At 33.5% G+C, this 16,984-nt stretch overlaps 4 protein-coding genes across 5 annotated transcripts; 1 reads left to right on the forward strand and 3 right to left on the reverse strand.

The window, feature by feature from the left end:
- Positions 1–17: 17 nt before the first annotated feature.
- LOC103845209 (E3 ubiquitin-protein ligase XBAT32) lies at positions 18–3,752 on the reverse strand. Its single transcript, XM_009122042.3, has 9 exons — positions 2,184–3,752; positions 2,051–2,110; positions 1,900–1,971; positions 1,661–1,827; positions 1,415–1,575; positions 1,254–1,312; positions 1,143–1,189; positions 907–1,059; positions 18–834 (listed from the first exon to the last, which is right to left on the reverse strand). Exons 1-9 carry the CDS (start codon positions 2,376–2,378, stop codon positions 201–203), a joined length of 1,548 nt encoding a protein of 515 aa, XP_009120290.1. The 5' UTR covers positions 2,379–3,752; the 3' UTR covers positions 18–200.
- Positions 3,753–5,024: 1,272 nt separating this feature from the next.
- On the forward strand, positions 5,025–10,289 carry LOC103845211. 2 transcript variants are annotated; one of them, XM_009122044.3, is made up of 2 exons: positions 5,025–7,985; positions 9,811–10,289. In XM_009122044.3, the coding sequence occupies exon 1, from the start codon at positions 7,741–7,743 to the stop codon at positions 7,978–7,980; it is 240 nt and encodes a 79-aa protein (XP_009120292.2). In that variant the 5' UTR covers positions 5,025–7,740; the 3' UTR covers positions 7,981–7,985; positions 9,811–10,289. The 2 variants fall into 2 exon arrangements, with proteins under 2 accessions (XP_009120292.2, XP_018510930.1); XM_018655414.2 differs by lacking the exon at positions 9,811–10,289 and adding an exon at positions 8,150–8,383.
- On the reverse strand, positions 8,025–10,219 carry LOC103845210 (VAN3-binding protein). The gene is made up of 8 exons (XM_009122043.3): positions 9,955–10,219; positions 9,785–9,862; positions 9,434–9,502; positions 8,993–9,350; positions 8,737–8,907; positions 8,602–8,651; positions 8,474–8,522; positions 8,025–8,369 (listed from the first exon to the last, which is right to left on the reverse strand). The coding sequence occupies exons 1-8, from the start codon at positions 10,168–10,170 to the stop codon at positions 8,134–8,136; spliced, it is 1,227 nt and encodes a 408-aa protein (XP_009120291.1). The 5' UTR covers positions 10,171–10,219; the 3' UTR covers positions 8,025–8,133.
- Positions 10,290–13,234: 2,945 nt separating the features above from the next.
- LOC103845212 (transcription factor IBH1-like 1) lies at positions 13,235–14,228 on the reverse strand. The gene is made up of 2 exons (XM_009122045.3): positions 14,050–14,228; positions 13,235–13,881 (listed from the first exon to the last, which is right to left on the reverse strand). The coding sequence occupies exon 2, from the start codon at positions 13,878–13,880 to the stop codon at positions 13,395–13,397; it is 486 nt and encodes a 161-aa protein (XP_009120293.1). The 5' UTR covers position 13,881; positions 14,050–14,228; the 3' UTR covers positions 13,235–13,394.
- Between the last annotated feature and the right edge of the window lie 2,756 nt (positions 14,229–16,984).

The raw sequence follows: 16,984 nt of genomic DNA on the forward strand, positions 1-16,984 counted from the left end.
TGCACTGTACTCACATCATATACACACCATTTCAATGTAAACGGCAAAGCCAAATTAATTATATTTATTACAACATTTTCAATTGTTACAAAATAAATAATAACCACACCACCATTCACAGAACCAATTAGCACATTTTCTTCTCCTTAAAAATAGGAGTAAAGATTTGTCAAAAAAAAAAGGAAAAAATAGCGTTTGCGTTAGCACGCAGTTCCACCGGCTGTAACACAATGGTTAAACGCAGAAAACCAAGAACGTTTTCCTTCAACCTGAGACGCCGACCGCCTGAACCCTAAACCGGATCTTGAATACGATCCATTCATTAACCGTCTCTGCGGTTCATCAACATCCGAGCCACCGAGGCAGAGACTCGGAGGAAACCTATGGCAGCTAAGTGACCGAAATGACGATGATGAACCAACGGATTGTGAGATTCTAGAACCGGTTCTTGAAACCACCGGTTTATTACAGCTGTACTGAGTGTTGGTGGTAAGAAGAGCTGTGTCTAATACATCAGAGGAGGAAGAGCAAGTGCAGAAGGACAATGAGATGCTTGTTCTCGATGATGTCACTGTTGTTGTTATTGCTGTTGTTTCCGGAAGTCTGGTGAAAGAAGCAATGCCGTAGCGACAGAGAGGGCATGGGACTGAGCCTGGTGTGGCTTGTGATGTCGTCTTTGAGGATGTGTTGGTTGTTGTGCTTAGGTATAATGCACAGTTCGTGCAGAACTCGTGACCACATCCATCTGCGGATACAGTGCATTTTCTTTCCAAACAAACTGCGCAAGGGTCACGACATGGAGTTAGACAGTCGTTTTCTCGCCAGCCGCATTCTCTGAAATCCACAAACGAACATCTTAGAGATTGTTTGGATAATATTCAGTTTAGGTGAAAGGTTTTAACTTACTGAGCGATCTTGACAATGCTCATTAGAGGAAGGCAGAGGAAAGGAGAAGGGACTTTTGGTGGATGGCTTTGTGGCTGCTGCTCTGTGGTTGGGTTCAGGGTTTCTTCGAGCCAGTCCCGGTGCCATGAGCGAGCAACCATCAATGGCGTCCATCTAAAACCAATACAACCAAGAAGAATAAATACATTGGCCGTATTGTTATTATAGGCAGAGAAAAAGAGAGAAGATCTTCTAACCCGTTAGAGTTTATGGCAGCCAAAGGGGCACCCTTGCCGATCAAAAGCTGATAAAAAAAAAAACAAATGTCAAATGAGTTCATATCTGAGTCTTAAGCAAAGTATATATACCTGGCAACACTGAATGTTTCCTCCACATGAAGCATAATGTAAAGCTGTACTCCCAGCACCTTTAATATAAAAACCAAAGAGCCAAAGAGAAACAACAAACTTAAGAGTTAAGTTTCTCTCTTAAAGAATGTTAGCATCAATTGGGTAATGTTGATAATAACCTATAAGATCTATTGTGGTTCCATCTTCCACGGTGACCTGAGTAACAGAAGCTCCCAAATCCAAGAGTAACTGCACCGTCTCTATGTGTCCGTTCAAAGCCGCCACATGAAGAGGTGTGATTCCTCCATCCGCTGCTCTGTTTATCACCTCTTGAAGAACACTACAACACCATTTCAAAAAAACAACATCTTCAGCTAATCAAGTCAGCTTCTGAAGCCATAAGCTTTTCAAAACACTTTTATAACCTTCGATCAAATCCGGAAACAGAGGTTTTGTTACTCTTCAACAAGCTCCAGCAATTGGGAACACTTGGAATATACTCAGAAAGCAGTATCCTGATACACCGAGGGTGACCATTAAGAGCCGCGAGATGCAGCGCAGTACCACCGTTTATGTAATCCGATCTGTGAATCTATATAAACCAGAATAATCAAGAAACAAACAATTATCTCAATCTCTTGAAGAGTTTGAGGGAAAAGCTTACATTAGCACCAAAGAGAATGAGAGTCAGAACAACCTCCCAATGACCATGTTGACAAGCTTGCATCAAAGCCGTCTGTTTCCAAACATCCCTTGTACTCATGTTAATGATCGATAAAGACAAATGTAAAAAGAGGAAACAAGAGAGTTATTACCTGTCCACGGTAGTTCCGGAGATTAATATCAACACCTGATTCCACCAACAGAGAAACTATCTGTGCACACAGACAACAGACAATGTAAAGTCACAAACTTTGAGATGGTAAAGATTGTTTTCCTTCTGGTTACCTCGTGGTGGCCTTGAGCGGCGGAGTAATGGAGAGGAGAGTTACGAACGCCGAAGGTGGAGTAGCGAGCGAGTCTCGGGTTGTAATCAAGAAGAGCCTTGGCTTCTTGTAAATCGCCGTCTCGGGCTGCAGATACTAATCGTTCGCCGGACGCGGAGCAACCGAATGAGTTTCCGACGAGGCTCAGAAACCTCATCGTTTTACGGTATAAAGGTGAAATCTTGATCCGATTCAAAACCCTTAACCGATCATCACCATGGACACAATTGGATTCACCAATTCGAAATTTTGAGAGGAACCCAGTTCGCAAAATCAGCTCGATGGATTCAAAGTTATGTAAAAGTAACAAATTTGGAAGAAATTCAAATGATTGAAAAAGGGAATTTTTTTTTATTTCTCGGGTTGTTGTTCTTTAATTTTGTCATGCACAGATGATGATCATCACCGGCATTTAGAAAGAATTTAACAATAAAACTTTTGGAGGAAAGATCATCAATGAAGAAAACTTGTCTGAGAATAATAGTTGATCCAGGCCTACATTAAAGAATGGAGAAATTTATTTGAAAATGTTTTTTTTTTAATTACAAAAACAGCAAACAAATTGGCGATTATTTATTGCAAACTAAAAATGGAAAAGAATGATTCTTTTGACCGTGGAGGAACTTGTAATAATATTTGATGGTGACAATTTAATTGACTTTCTAATTTTCAAAAATAAAAATAAAAAGGTAAAAGAAGAGAAGGAACGTTGTGGCCAGAGAGGTTTCTTCCAGACCGACAAACCAATCGCCTAAATTCGCGCGTTTCGTTTTAAACTAAAAGAAAGACATTCTCTCCTCTTCATTCACCACAAGTTAGCTTTTTCTCTCTGTTTTCAACTTTTCATATCAAATTTTATCTTTATTGCAAAATTAATAGTATAGTTTTCCTGTTTGTCAACAAATGATCCGTTTATAAATTCTTCAAGAGTAACATGAGCTTAATGAAGACAAGCTTATAATAATGAAATGTGGGAGAGCATGTGGGTCGTGTCACGTTATGGGAATAATTGCATTTTTGCATAATGCATAGAGTAACCCGCACATTAATGACATCAAATTTCAACTAATCCAAAAAACTCCAACCATTGATGAGCTGGTGTATCCGCAAAGCTCTTGTATGTTTGAATAATATGTAAACGAATAATCCCTCCCTCTCTCACTCCACTCTCTCAAAACTCTCATTTTCCTATATAAAAAGACTGGTCAAAATGTTTCGTTATTTAATCTGGTAAACTTTTGTTAAGTCAGATTTTAAAGAAAAATATATGGTTGAGTAGAATAAGATCATGAGGCTTATTTTGGAAAGATAAAACCATTCAATTCATTTCTACGTACATTAACCAAACAATTTTCCATAATTTTCTAAGAGCATCTCCAATCTCACTCTATTTTTCACTCTAAAATAGAATTTAGAGTAAAAAATGCTTCAATGATATTCTATTTCTCACTCTATAATAGACTGAAAAATAGGTTTACTCCAAATATAGAGTAATTTGTTTTTTTTTTTTGTTTATCACTCTATTTTCTACTCTAAAATAGAGTATCATTGAAGTAAATTTAAACTCTATTATAGAGTTACTCTATTTTAGAGTAAAAAATAGAATAAGCCATTGGAGATGGTCTATGAAAACTAAATATTAAATAGAATACATTATTGAACATTAGAGTTTATCTCAATACTCCATTAAGGAAATAAGAGGTACTTTTGGCATGCATGGATGTATTGCTAAGGACTACGAGCATGAGAAGTTGTTAAAAGTTTTTTGAAAATAATTTTTTTTTAGAAAAATACAAAAACAAGAGTGCATAAGATCTAGAAATACCGTCTTTCCTAGAAGATACAATTAAAAGGGTTTGAAAAACCCAATCAACAAATGTCACAAAATTATTGGTTTTCTATTTAGTTTTAAAATTTTATTTAAAAAAAAAAATTGATATGGTTTTTGAACACTGTTGATGCTTTAAAAGCTCAGATACGATAGATCTCAACTTAAGAAAATGATTCTTCAACCAAATTTATATTTCTGTCAAAGTTTGAACCATCTATGATGAAAATTGAAAAACTTTTGATTTATGATTTGTCACACGATGTCACTTGACTTTTTCTTCATTCTTTTGTAAGGTTCATCTTACTTCGAATCAGATTAGATTTTCTTTGGCTTTGGTTTTTTTACCTCAAAAAGACAATGACTAAGAATGTGATGTTACGGCTTTGATTGGTAACATGTAGTACACTTGATTTAGGTTGAGTTAAGCATATAAATCAAAAATGTTACCAATCATGAATTAGTTTTAAGATTTTGAAGTTGTGTTTGAGTTATAGTTGATTATAATTGAGTTACAATTTTGAGTTATAGCCTTTGTAAAAATGATAACTCAAATCTAAAATCTACATCAACAAAAAGCTCATGTATTAAGATTTGAGTTAAAGAAAAGTTTGAGTTTGTCAATTAACTACCCACTACCTTTTGAATATTAACAATTTAGAAAAATTACAATAACACGTAGCCTTTACGTTTAGTTTATATTATTTAATACAATATACTTAACAATTTATTATGGTTATATACTAGTTAGCCAAAGTTTTTCTCTAATTTACCAAAAAAGCTTTTCTAAAATCACATTTTCATTTTAATTAGTTAAAAAAATCTATAACTTTAGTTGTTAATTTTCTTTGGTGATTAAAAAGTTATGTAAATAAAATATTTGTATAAGTTCCAATTAAATAGTCAATTAATTTTTTCTATTAATTTTTATTTTTTAATATTGTTTGGTAATTAAAAATTCATGTACACAAATTTCAACATCCTTAGTTAATTTTGATTTATTTATTTTATTATTAAAATATTATTTATATTTTAAAATAATATATACTGCGACTTATACATCAAAAATGTTACCAATCAAATAATATTAATAAAATAATAACTCACATTTTTACTGCGAACTCACCACATAAATCTACAGTTTCTACCACATAGTTTTTACTACAAGTTACATCAAATCGTACATTTTATTGTAACTCAACTCTAATACTATGTGTCACCAGTCGAAGCCGTAGATTAATGTTGACAATAACACACGTTTAGAGGTTTAAGAAACTAGGTTGCATTGATACAAATGAAAAACTTGATATACTGGAAAGTTCTGATGATGGAATGAAGCGTTGGAAAATACATTTTTTTTGTAAAAAAAAAAGCATGTTATGTTTTTTTTTTTTGCTAAAATATTTTCTATTAACATTAAATAAACAATTTATGTTAAATACTTCATCAAAAACGTGTTTTCTGATTAAGATTATGATTTTATCTAAAAATGTTTTTATTATTGGTCTCCAATCAATATTATACTCACTATGTTCCTTAAAGTTATATATTCTAGATTTTTCACACATCTTAATAAAACACGTTAAATTTGCATGGTTTTTTGTGTTTATTTTTTTTTATAATTTTAAGCCAATAAAAATTTAACTAGTGCAATTAAGTTTTTTAAATTTTGCAATTAATTAATAAAATATGCATTGAAAATATAAAATATGGATCTTTTTGAAACAAATTTTTTCTACTAGAATATGTAATTTTAAGGAGCGGATGGAGTATATGCTTAATAAGATTTTAACAAATTGTTTTTTGAGTGGTAGAGTTCTATGTTTTCTATATTGTGTTTGCTTTGAATCTGAATATCTCATATTTCATTGCTAATATCATGTATAATCATTAGATAAAACTCAAACAAGATTCATTCATCTAAGATAATTTTATTAAATTAGTTTTACAATTAATTTAAATTTTTGATTAATGGACTCAGTATTTTATGAATCTAAATTGACCAAGCCAATTTGAATTGGACATGTAATCCAAACTTTCTAAATATATCTCTTTCCAATTTTTGTTAAAAGTCAACTTTTATCTCCCAGTTTAAAATTTCTCCAAAGGTAATGAGAAATTGTTAGAAATATCACAAGTTAAGTATTATTTTCAAAAATACCACAAATAAAAAAATATACTCACATTTGGATTTATGCTTTAGTGATTATTGTTTAAGGTTTAGTATTAAGGAGTTGGGATTGAGTTTATAAATATTCTATAAATATTTTAAAAAATTAGCTTAGTGTTATTTTATCACAAATTTAATGTATTTGTGAAAATAATCATTCCTTAATGGTAAATTTGAAAAGTGGTATCAAATTTGTGGTAAAATTGAAATTTTCCAGTTATCTTCTATCTAGTCTAACTTTCTCATTTGACTTGGCATTTTCTAAACCCAACAAAACAAAAACCCAACTGAATATGCATTAACATTATTTTTTGTCGTTTTGATTAACAAAAGCAAGGACCTCTCAGTGTCAACTCCAGTGGCTCATGCTCTCTTGGAATTTTCTCTAACTGTTTACATCCCAGCTTAACGTTAGCCACGCCCACGCATGGCTCCTCACAAACTCATCAACGTGTCCTTCGTGTAGACACAACTTCCTCCTCGGCCATTAACTGGTATTCTTTGAAGAGGCAAATCATCATCGGAAACTTGGCCAATAAATTCTTCTTCCTTGGCAAATTTTTGTGTTATCCGCTTCGAGAAGAAACAAATTACTTGAGGCATGACGAAATTGAATTAATTTATGAAGGCTTTTGAAATATCTCAAGTGATGATAGTGTTGAATCCTAAATCCGGTGATGGAAGTTTAGAATACAGTAATCAGATATTAAATGAGATTAAATGGAGCCAAAATTTTTGTTTAATGAAGTGTAAGCAAAAAACCGAAATGAAATACAAAGAAGGAACTCGTCATCCTAAGACTAACTCGTCGTCAAAGCTATTTTTCTCTCTATTCTCACTCTAGTTTCTTCTGGTATTTTTCAGTGTCTTTCTCTTAACTTTGAACTTTCTTTTATAGACACGGCGTGAGGAGTTGTTGGCTCGTCATCATTGCTTCCTGACTTGCCACCGTGTTCGACGGAGTTGTTGGTGGCTAGGTTCGACGCCGTAATAGGAATTTCGACCTGACATTCGACGGCGTGTGTCAGGTTGTCTGGCGAGTTGGTGAGTCAGTTGTCTTGAAGTGACCGAGCTTGTTATGGGCCACGCTTCTTTCTTGGGCTTTGTCTTCGTGGTTGGACCGAGTGAACTCCCGGGCCGTAATGCTAATCAGGGCCCATATCCAACAGATGGGCTTAATTGAGTTAACGTGAAGCCTGTATTCTTGTCATATTCTTGTCATCACTCCGCCCATTTCCTTTTTCAATCTAACTCATATATATTACGGACTTACCAGATGAAACAATTCTGAAATTTTTAAAACAATAATGGCATAATGCAAGAGTCAAGACATGAGGACCACAGACAGATACATTGAACACTAAAGGACTGATTGTCAGGGACAGGTTCAGTGGCTATGGCCTTGATATGGGTTCCTTGTCTCCTGTTGTCTGTTCCGGACAACTTGTTATGTTCCAAATCCTCGCCATCCTAACTATTTCTTTATATATAACGCCTTGTATCTAAATATGAGTGTAAGATATGATGAAGGTGGTGAAATGCAAGAAGGTCAAGCACCATGATCGTAGGGGACGAAAGGGGAAACCGAGGTTTCTTGAAACTTGTATGCGAAGAAACCTAGGGATTCTTCGTAGGACAATACCAGGTTGTGAAGAAGTAGAAGAGGAGGAAGCCTTGATCCTCAAGTCAATTCAGCATGTCATGCTTCTCAAATCTCATGTTACTTTACTTAGAAAGCTAGCTGATGTTTGTGGAGCCTAACGAACGTAAGTTCTCAAGTTTTTTTTTTTTTTTTTTGGTGTAAATGTTAGTAAGTTCTCAAGTTCTTATTCATTATATTATAACAACAAAGGAGGAGGCAAAATAATATGCAAATTAAATATAGAAATTGAAGAACAAGTGTGAAAAAACAATTCAGTTTTTGTTGTAGAAAGTGAGATCGTATTTTGTACGGAAGGAAGAAGAGGAGAGAGTGAGCATGTGTTGGATCGTTGTGATCCATGTCTTGTAACGACCGTAATCATCAGCCATGTCTAGTTTCATAGCTCCTCTGTTCGTCTTCAGGACAATGAGATAACAAGTGTCTTCTATGTTGTTGTCTTCGCTCTCCGAGTCTTTATAAAGTTCCACATGAACATTTGTCACAACACCTAATTAGCACACAACACAAACAAAAAAAAACTCAATGTTTTGAAACCTTAGCCTGAAGATTAAGTTAGGTTAAAACACAAGGATTAAGAAGCTAGGTCATTACATTCTTTCTTAGTCCTGAGTAAGTTATGTTTCTTCATTTTAAGAATCACCTGTGGAAAACAAACCCAATATCATTGATTAATGACCATTATTGGTTAATAGATATGAGTATTAGAGCAAAATTCAGACCTTCCCTTCCTTTTTTAAGACTATAGACACTGTCCTAGCTTTGAAATCCCCTGCTCCAATCCAAACATAGCCATATCTATTTAGTTTCTCCATCAAACAGAAGAGTAAACTATCAAAGATAAAGGATTTTTGTACCATCTGGTGTCTCAACAAAGAGATCGGTTCCTTGAGAAAGAAGGTATCTGTTCTTGTCAAATTCAGGAGGCAACTCAGAAGATTCTTCAATAGGTAACACAGGCGCAGAGCCGCTCAATCTATTGATATTGCAACTTCTTCTTGCTTTTAGCGTCGCAGCACCTTTCAAAGCTTGTTTACCCAAAAAAAAAAAAGACTTAGAAACAGAACTTCCTTCTAGAAACACATATAACAAAGCCCTAAACCTTCTTCTTACAAGTTGTAGCTGAGGCAGTGAGAGCGAGTATCTCACTGACACTTGTCCCAGTCATGGCCGAACCAATCATTGTACTGAGCTGGTCTCTGTTTGCTCCCATTGTCTCTGCCATCTGAGCACACTGCGCTGCCACCACAGCGGCCGCAGACGCCACGGCTGCCTCTTTCGTGTTTGGTCGATTATTACCACCGTCCTTTTCAGCTTTCTCGGAAGCTACGGCGGCAAGAGCGGCGGCCAGACCGGCTAACGAAACGGCGGCGTGGACTTCAGCTCTCTGTAGCCTCACTTCTTCCTTTCGTTTCGCTTTAATCTCTTTCCACCATTTCTTTATCGACGGCGTAATCTTCCATGGAAGTTTCTACAGTTCCGTAGTTGTTTGATTTAGAGAAACGATATGTTTTTTAAACTCAAATTAAATGCAATAGTTAAATAGGGTTTTACAAGTTTCTTGCGGAAGAAGCCTTCGTAGCTCAGTTCCGGGTGCATTGCTTGTTGCATCCATATCCATGACTGTTCACATCATTCAACAGAAATATTGTCAATATAACATAATCTTTGAAGTTTCTTTCTGTTAATCCTCTATGTCAGTTTTATCATACAAATTTGTTCAGTTTCTATATGTTTCCAACCAAATAGTCGTCACTGATCAGTCCAAATAACACTAAACAGAAACTGTAAACATTTTTAAAAATAAATGATATGTTGAGAAATATGAATGTCCTGTAATAATTTTCCTATTGTTATATGAATTTTCTAGAAAGGACATTATAAGTTCCAACATAATATGTTTACCTTGACATCATTTGTTTTCCATGAAGGCATCGAGGGCTTAAAATCTGGATCGTCCATCTTCAGACTCTTATCCATCTTCTACTTTCACAATATTCTTCATTAATTAAACACTAACCAAAACAACTTGAAGAAAGAATCACGTATAAACAAAACGATATCTGGTTACTTACAGAACAAGAAACAGGACTTGAGTCGCCTTGAAACTTGGCGATCGATGTCTCTACGGGGACAATGGAACGGTCGTAATGGTCAGGCTGAAGCGATTGAACCGCAAAATTACACCATTCTCGAGATAGAAAGTCCATACTGTCTGGATGTGCCTCCGAAGGCGATGGATTATTGCTCAACTGAAGATGATGATCTGTTGATGTTAATGCTAGTTCCATAGTGTTTATTTTAGTTCAAAGATTGTGACTTTGAGAATGTTGATTGATCAAATATTTATGTTATTTGCTTATTGCTATGAAAGAAGGAAATTATTAGTTAGTTTAATTTTTTTGTTTGATGTGGGTCTGCCTTATTATTAGTATTCTTTTTTATTAAAAAAAAAGTTTGATGATGAACATCATTTCCATGGGTGGGAATGATTTGGGCCATGATCAAAGTGATTATTATTGAAACATATTTTCTTTCTTTATATCACAAAGGATATGGAGGGGTAGTCTCAACTTTCTGTCAAAATGGGGAATTGGATAACTGTAATAATGTCGTTTTATCTAGTACTAATTTTTGTTTGATTGATAAGCATAATAGTGTTAAGCCATTCTATTCTACACGAAAAAATGTTGATAGCAAATTTATGCAAAATTGAGCTTTATTCAACTAATTTACTTTTAGTACTAGCAAAACTAAAATGGATTAGAATATTCCATTATTTCGTGTCAAAGCACGAAATCCTAATATCGCTTAGTTTTAACTTTTAAGAAGTTGGTTTCCGATCAAAAATAAATAGTAGCTGATCAAATAAAACATGGATAACCTGGATATACAATTGCTTTTATTCAGGTTATATATGAATCGAAGTTAACCATGTATTATAAGATGACAAGTCTAACTACGTCATTATTCATGATATATTCTATGCTTACTTGAAAATACTTTGTGTATTTATTGAAAAGGAGTAAAGATTTGATGTGGTGTCAGTTACGTTAACCATTTTACCTAATTGAATTTAACGTAGAGGAAATGAATATACATTAGATGCTAACTTGCGAACCATTATGGAACCAAAATTATTGACAACACTGGATTGGACCCTCTTGCATCTCTTTTCATATATCTTTAAATTGAAACCATAGGTTCAACCTAATCACATAACAACAATCATATATTTATATATAATATCTAGACCTCTTTGCCACTTGTCACGCTTTCATAAGTGGTCTATAGCTGGAGTTGAATCCCAGAATATTTATTTGATGTAAAAATTTGAAAATAAGTAGTCATAAACTTTTATGGCTTTGTGTTTTATCAGATTGTCTTTGTAATTTTGTCTGCTTTACTAGTTTAGAGTTTTGTCTCTGAAAAATTATTGTATTCTGCTAGCTTAGTTTATGGGAATTTTTACCTATTTCCTCCAGTTTTATAATCATTCATGTTCAATTCTAATGAAATCGCTAAATGACCCAAAAAATAATCTAAATTAAACATATTTTAGAAAACACAGAAATAAGCTATAGTTAGTCTCCACTATTGATTTGAAAGTAGAAGAATAAAGCTCATATACTGAAAGGTAAGTGATTTAAACAAGTTAAAATTGGGACATTGGTTTTCAAGGCCGGCTCTGGCCGAGAATACTTCAGATCTAAGGAGAGATGGATAATAAAATTTTCTGGATGAACGAAAAAAAGAAGTATAATGATGATCATATATCTAATTGAAAATCATAATTATTAATAAGGAAACGACATTCTATAGATAGATAAGAGGGACTAATCATACATAAGCATGCAATGGGTCTTAAGGCTCTTAGCTTTAACAAACAAGGAAAAGGGACAATATGTCGATACTTTTTTTAATCAAAGACTAGTATCTTTAAACACTAATCAATCATATATTCAGTAAAGGTTTAGTAATCAATAATCAAAATCGCGTGTTGATCAAATCAAAGGCGGGTTTAATTAAAGAGGTTATCATTTGAGCATGTGAGTCTTACTTTAAATGCCAACTGCCAAGAGATTTGTATGTGTGTGCCGACGGAAAGAGAGTATGTATTATAAAAATCATATTGACAGGTTAACAATTAGTGACAAATTAAGCATATCAAGATGTCGTCAATTTACCCTAAAGCAAATTTATTTAGGGTCAATGAATCTAACTGGCCGATACAAAACCACTCGAGTACACTTGTGCCAACCTGAACAGAATTTGTGTACCAACTATAAAACATCATAACTCCAAATCTCAATGCTAGTTTCTTTATATCGAATATCGAGTATGATCGAAATGGATAGACCAATAAATTTGTTACATCTTAATCGATTGGGCTTCACATTAGGCCCGTTCTAATGTCATTTTGAGCTGTATAAGAAAAACAGCAACCATAATAGGCCGAACATAACCCATTCATTAGGCCCATTATAAGCCTAATTATTAAAGTGAGTGTATATATTAAATAAACCAACTTCAGTGGTTCCATTAAATGTTCATTAGTGTTTTACCGAGTTTCGAGTTACATTCATTAGTGTTTTTACTGAGTTTCGAGTTACAGAAAAGACAAAATTATAGAATACAAATAATCTCGAAGCAAGAAGTGTCGTCAAACATTGTGCTCATAAAACAGTTAATCACGTGGTGGAGTCAGACGTGAATCTTCGTAAAATAGATTCGGTTGTAAAATCATTTATAGTATTCTTCATAGTTTAAGATAACATAATTAAACCATTTTTTAACTGCTACAGTATATTAATGGAAAAGTTTGCAAACATCTGGTTTCTGGTAGCGACCAACGTTTCAATAGATCATGGCCAAGATCAATTTTGTTTGGCAGGTCTACGCCTCAAAAGTATTGTTTACTTGGAACCGTCCCTTTGTTTGCAGGTCCTAACACAATATTAGGATTCTAGTTTTCTAGATTGATATCTTATTAATTGTTCGGGAGGTCATCCCCACCAATCTATTACATATTGTGAAATAAATAATTCTATATATATGCATACATAACTCAATTAATATATAATTTATAATGTATGGATTATATTCATTTGATAATTAATGCCCAGTCTAGAAGTTTATATATTTACAAAATTTAATTGTGATGAATACATATATGTACGAGACTTTTCATACAAATTATATGTACGAAGTCTGGTTTGTTTAAAAAAAAGGAATATTTAAACGAGATGTTAGATGTAGAATTTTCGGATCGGTAAGTTTAATTATATGACCTAAACAATATCCGTTAGTACTATTGGTTTACCATATCTTGTAAAATGATTCTACAGGATTCAAGGGCCTTCAAAATATTTTTGAGATTAGCCATAAATTTAAACAAGTACACTTCGGAAGCTGTAGATAGTGTTATCCTATTTATGTACATGGACTTACATCTTAATCATTACTTCATAACTACAAGTGTGCGAAATGCATGCACATAAAACAATTACGTGTTTTACGATAAGTCTCTGGTGACTGAATCGATGGCTGCAACGGTTCGCATTACGTCCACTTGTGCTTGGAGGTAAACAATGTAATCAAGTGTCTCTCTTATCAAGTAGTCTTTGTCGTATATCAACTCGCCTCCTGGTACTAGACTCTTGAGCAATTCCGTACGTTTTCTCACTCTCATTTTCGCCCCAAAAATTCCATTTCGTGTAATAGTAGTACAACGATTCTTCATCCGGTTCCGAGCTTTCTTGAGTATTCTATGAGCCACGGGTTTGCAGGTTGTCGTGTACTTTCTGGTCCTAGAGATGAGAGCACGGCTCCATATGGTTGCGCCGCTTCTTGTGGCTGCCATCGCTATGTCCGATGATAGTCTTATCGCGTTTTTCCTCTCGGTTACGTTCAGGGGGTGTTCAACGGAAGAATCTAACATGTGGAGAGTCGTTATCCATTTCTTGATAAATTCTTGCTTTACCATGTTATACGTGTTCATCCTAATATATTTAAACAAAAATTAATGGATGCTATATTGTATAATAATGAATTCATCAGCATATTAAAGGATTTATCCTCTATACTGCACCTAGCTTCGTCGGAATATTTCATTTGACATACTTTTGATTATGACCGGTCATACCTTAATGTAAGCAATAAATACTTACCTTACGCTTGTTTCTGTTTTTGAATATGCAAATAGCTCGACTGTGTCTGAAGCTGAAACCCTAGCTAGGAAGGAATGAGAGAGAGAGAGAGAGAGAGAGAGAGAGAGGGAGAGAGATTAGATTGATGAAGTGGAGAATTAATAGAGGAAGTGAGAGTGTGGAGTCATTTAATAGATCAAAGGAAAAAAGAAGAGAAGTAAAGAGTGGGCCTAAGAGAGAAAGACATACCACATGGACGCACATGGCTTAATATACCCCACTTTCTCTCCAACCCTAAATTCCATTTATACTCACCATCATTTAAGCTTCAATTATTTTGGTCCCTTTTTAGACTCATAACCATTTTCCATATCTTATATGTACACTCTATTCACAAACCCATGGCCATAAAACGGTAGTTTAGTCCAACATATGGTTATATCACATGGACTTTCAAAGTTGTATGTTATTATATTTCTACCAGCTTTGAGAACGGACCATGATTACAACAGAAGTGTTGGTGACTTGACGATAATAACAGTATATCATTCTAACGTTAAATTATTTAAGATATTTACCACGAGTTTGAATCCCATGCTTTTCACGAATGAGCATGAGCCCGGGAAATGTGGTGAACTCTCAAGACTTTTCATGCAATGGACCTACTATCAAGAAAAAAGGTGATCCAACTTAAATACGTGTCATTAGTCTGCACATGGCTTCGATGGACGTCTATTTATATTCAATTGGGTTGACTTCATACTTGGATCATTTCTTTCTGTATGGTGTGTGAATAATATCTTGATTTTTACCAATGCACGTATCCACTTGTTTGTTTTGATACTAATATTTTTTAAAATTAAGTTTCAAATCGATGATTGTTTTTAGTAGAGAAAGGACATGGAGAGAAAATAGGTGCCAAAAATGCGACGACTTGATATGGGAGCGAGTTATCACGTTACCTAATTTAAAAAAATCAAAATTTTATTTAAAATTAATATTTCTAAGCCGAATTCTCATTTAAATTATTTTTCTAATCACAATTTAATTAAGCAAAAAATACATAAACTTTAAAAGATGAATGACAACCAACTTTTCTCAAAATCATGTCTTATTACATTAGAAGGTATAATAATAGTAGTATATAATAACTGGATTAATGTACAGTTTTTTTTTTTTTTGCTAAATGGTAAATATTCATTAGTTAAAATGAAACTACAAAGTTGCATAAGCCCCCAAAAAAAGTGAAAAAAAGACTTATGGAACAGATCGGTAGAATTAAAATCTGAAACAAATTTTAAAACTACAGTTTTATTTTTCTGTGAAAAAAACGTGTGACTTCCATTTGGCGCAATCTCAGCTCATTAAAAATATATGGCTTAATTAATAATCATTCATGTGTTTAATATACAGTTTAAAAAATAATTTTCATGTTTTGGATATTCTGTTAAGCCGTTATTAACCGATTTATATTGCATTTGAGATTCTTTAGACTTTGAATTTGAAGGTAGTTGTGTCCGAAAAGTTATGACATGAATAATTGGTTTGCGGCAAGTGGTAACCAATCGTTCTTAGCACATTGCTTTTTATTTTAGAAATTTTTTTCATATATTAAAAACTGTGTAGAACATCTTTTTAACGCCGTGTGTAAATTTATGATGCGAGATTGTAACTAACCTAGTATTTACAGACTATACGATCATTTTCTTCGTAAATAGATGAAAATTATTAGGCAGGTAGTTTTCTAAGGAGTATGATTTAGGAATTATGTAGCACGCGCCAGCCGACGAAGCAGCATAAAACAGCCGCCCATAGACACGTGCATGGGCCCGTAATGCTCTTTAGAAGCCTACTTCCTTCTCACTAGTCAGCCCACTGCTTCCTCCTTTCTATGTTTACTTTTTTTTTTTATCAAACATGCATTCATAGATTAAAGGAACCAGAGTCACTTTAAAGGAGGAGAAGAGTTTACAAGCAGTTGCAGAGCAGTCTTGGCTAGGCTATCTGCACATACATTATTCTCACGAGGAGTAAAAGCAAAGGAAACTGATAAAAGGGAACTACTCAACACGCGAATGTCGTGGAAAATCCTTTGGAGCTCGGTAGCGGAAGAACCCGTTGTGAGCAGCGTAAAATGAGATATTGGTTGTGCATTACTCAAATTGATTGTCTCTATTTTTGTTTGATTGTTGAATAGGAAAATATAAGGTCAAAATGAAAAGCGTCAAATATTTTATTTTTGAGAATATTTCTGATTAATAACAAAAATAAATTAGAATTAGTGATTAATTATCAAAACAAAGCCCATGCATATATTTTTATATTGCGAATTAGATTCAAAAATGTATTCATCCCTCTCTCTAGGCCTACCCCTCTCCATCGTAATAAAAAAAGAGATTTTTTGGAAATTAAAATATTTGAAATGTAGAGAAGGTTAACATATGTTGGACAGTGGAAAGTAAAATGTTGGGATTTTTAGAGAGTCAAAATGTTTCCTCCTCACATGAAAAAAAAACACACAAAAACAAGAGGGAAAAATTCAACTATTGCATTTTCAATGGTTAATTCACATTCTTTAAAAATGATGTAAATTCAAAAAAGTTTTATTTTAATGGTTCGCCTCATTTTCCCAAATATACTATTTATCAACATCTATTATTAAATTTCAGTAATGCTTTTTTATTTTAAAAACTAACAAAATTTACTCAATAATAATTTTATTTTAGTTTTATTATTGATATAAGTTTAGTTTTTAATAGAATATACAGTGATTTATATGAGTTTATAATTGTATTGATGAAAGTATTAATAATTTTGTTAAAGTATAAGACACATATATTTAATATTTTTAGTTATAAACAAAATTAGGTAAGAAACTAAAAAGCAATTTGTAATTAAAACGTTTAATATCAAAATGAAATTGTAAATAGCATTCTCTTAAATTTGATGTGTTACT

This window comes from Brassica rapa, chromosome A10 (genome assembly GCF_000309985.2).
Source record: "Brassica rapa cultivar Chiifu-401-42 chromosome A10, CAAS_Brap_v3.01, whole genome shotgun sequence".
Taxonomy (NCBI): Eukaryota; Viridiplantae; Streptophyta; class Magnoliopsida; order Brassicales; family Brassicaceae; genus Brassica; species Brassica rapa.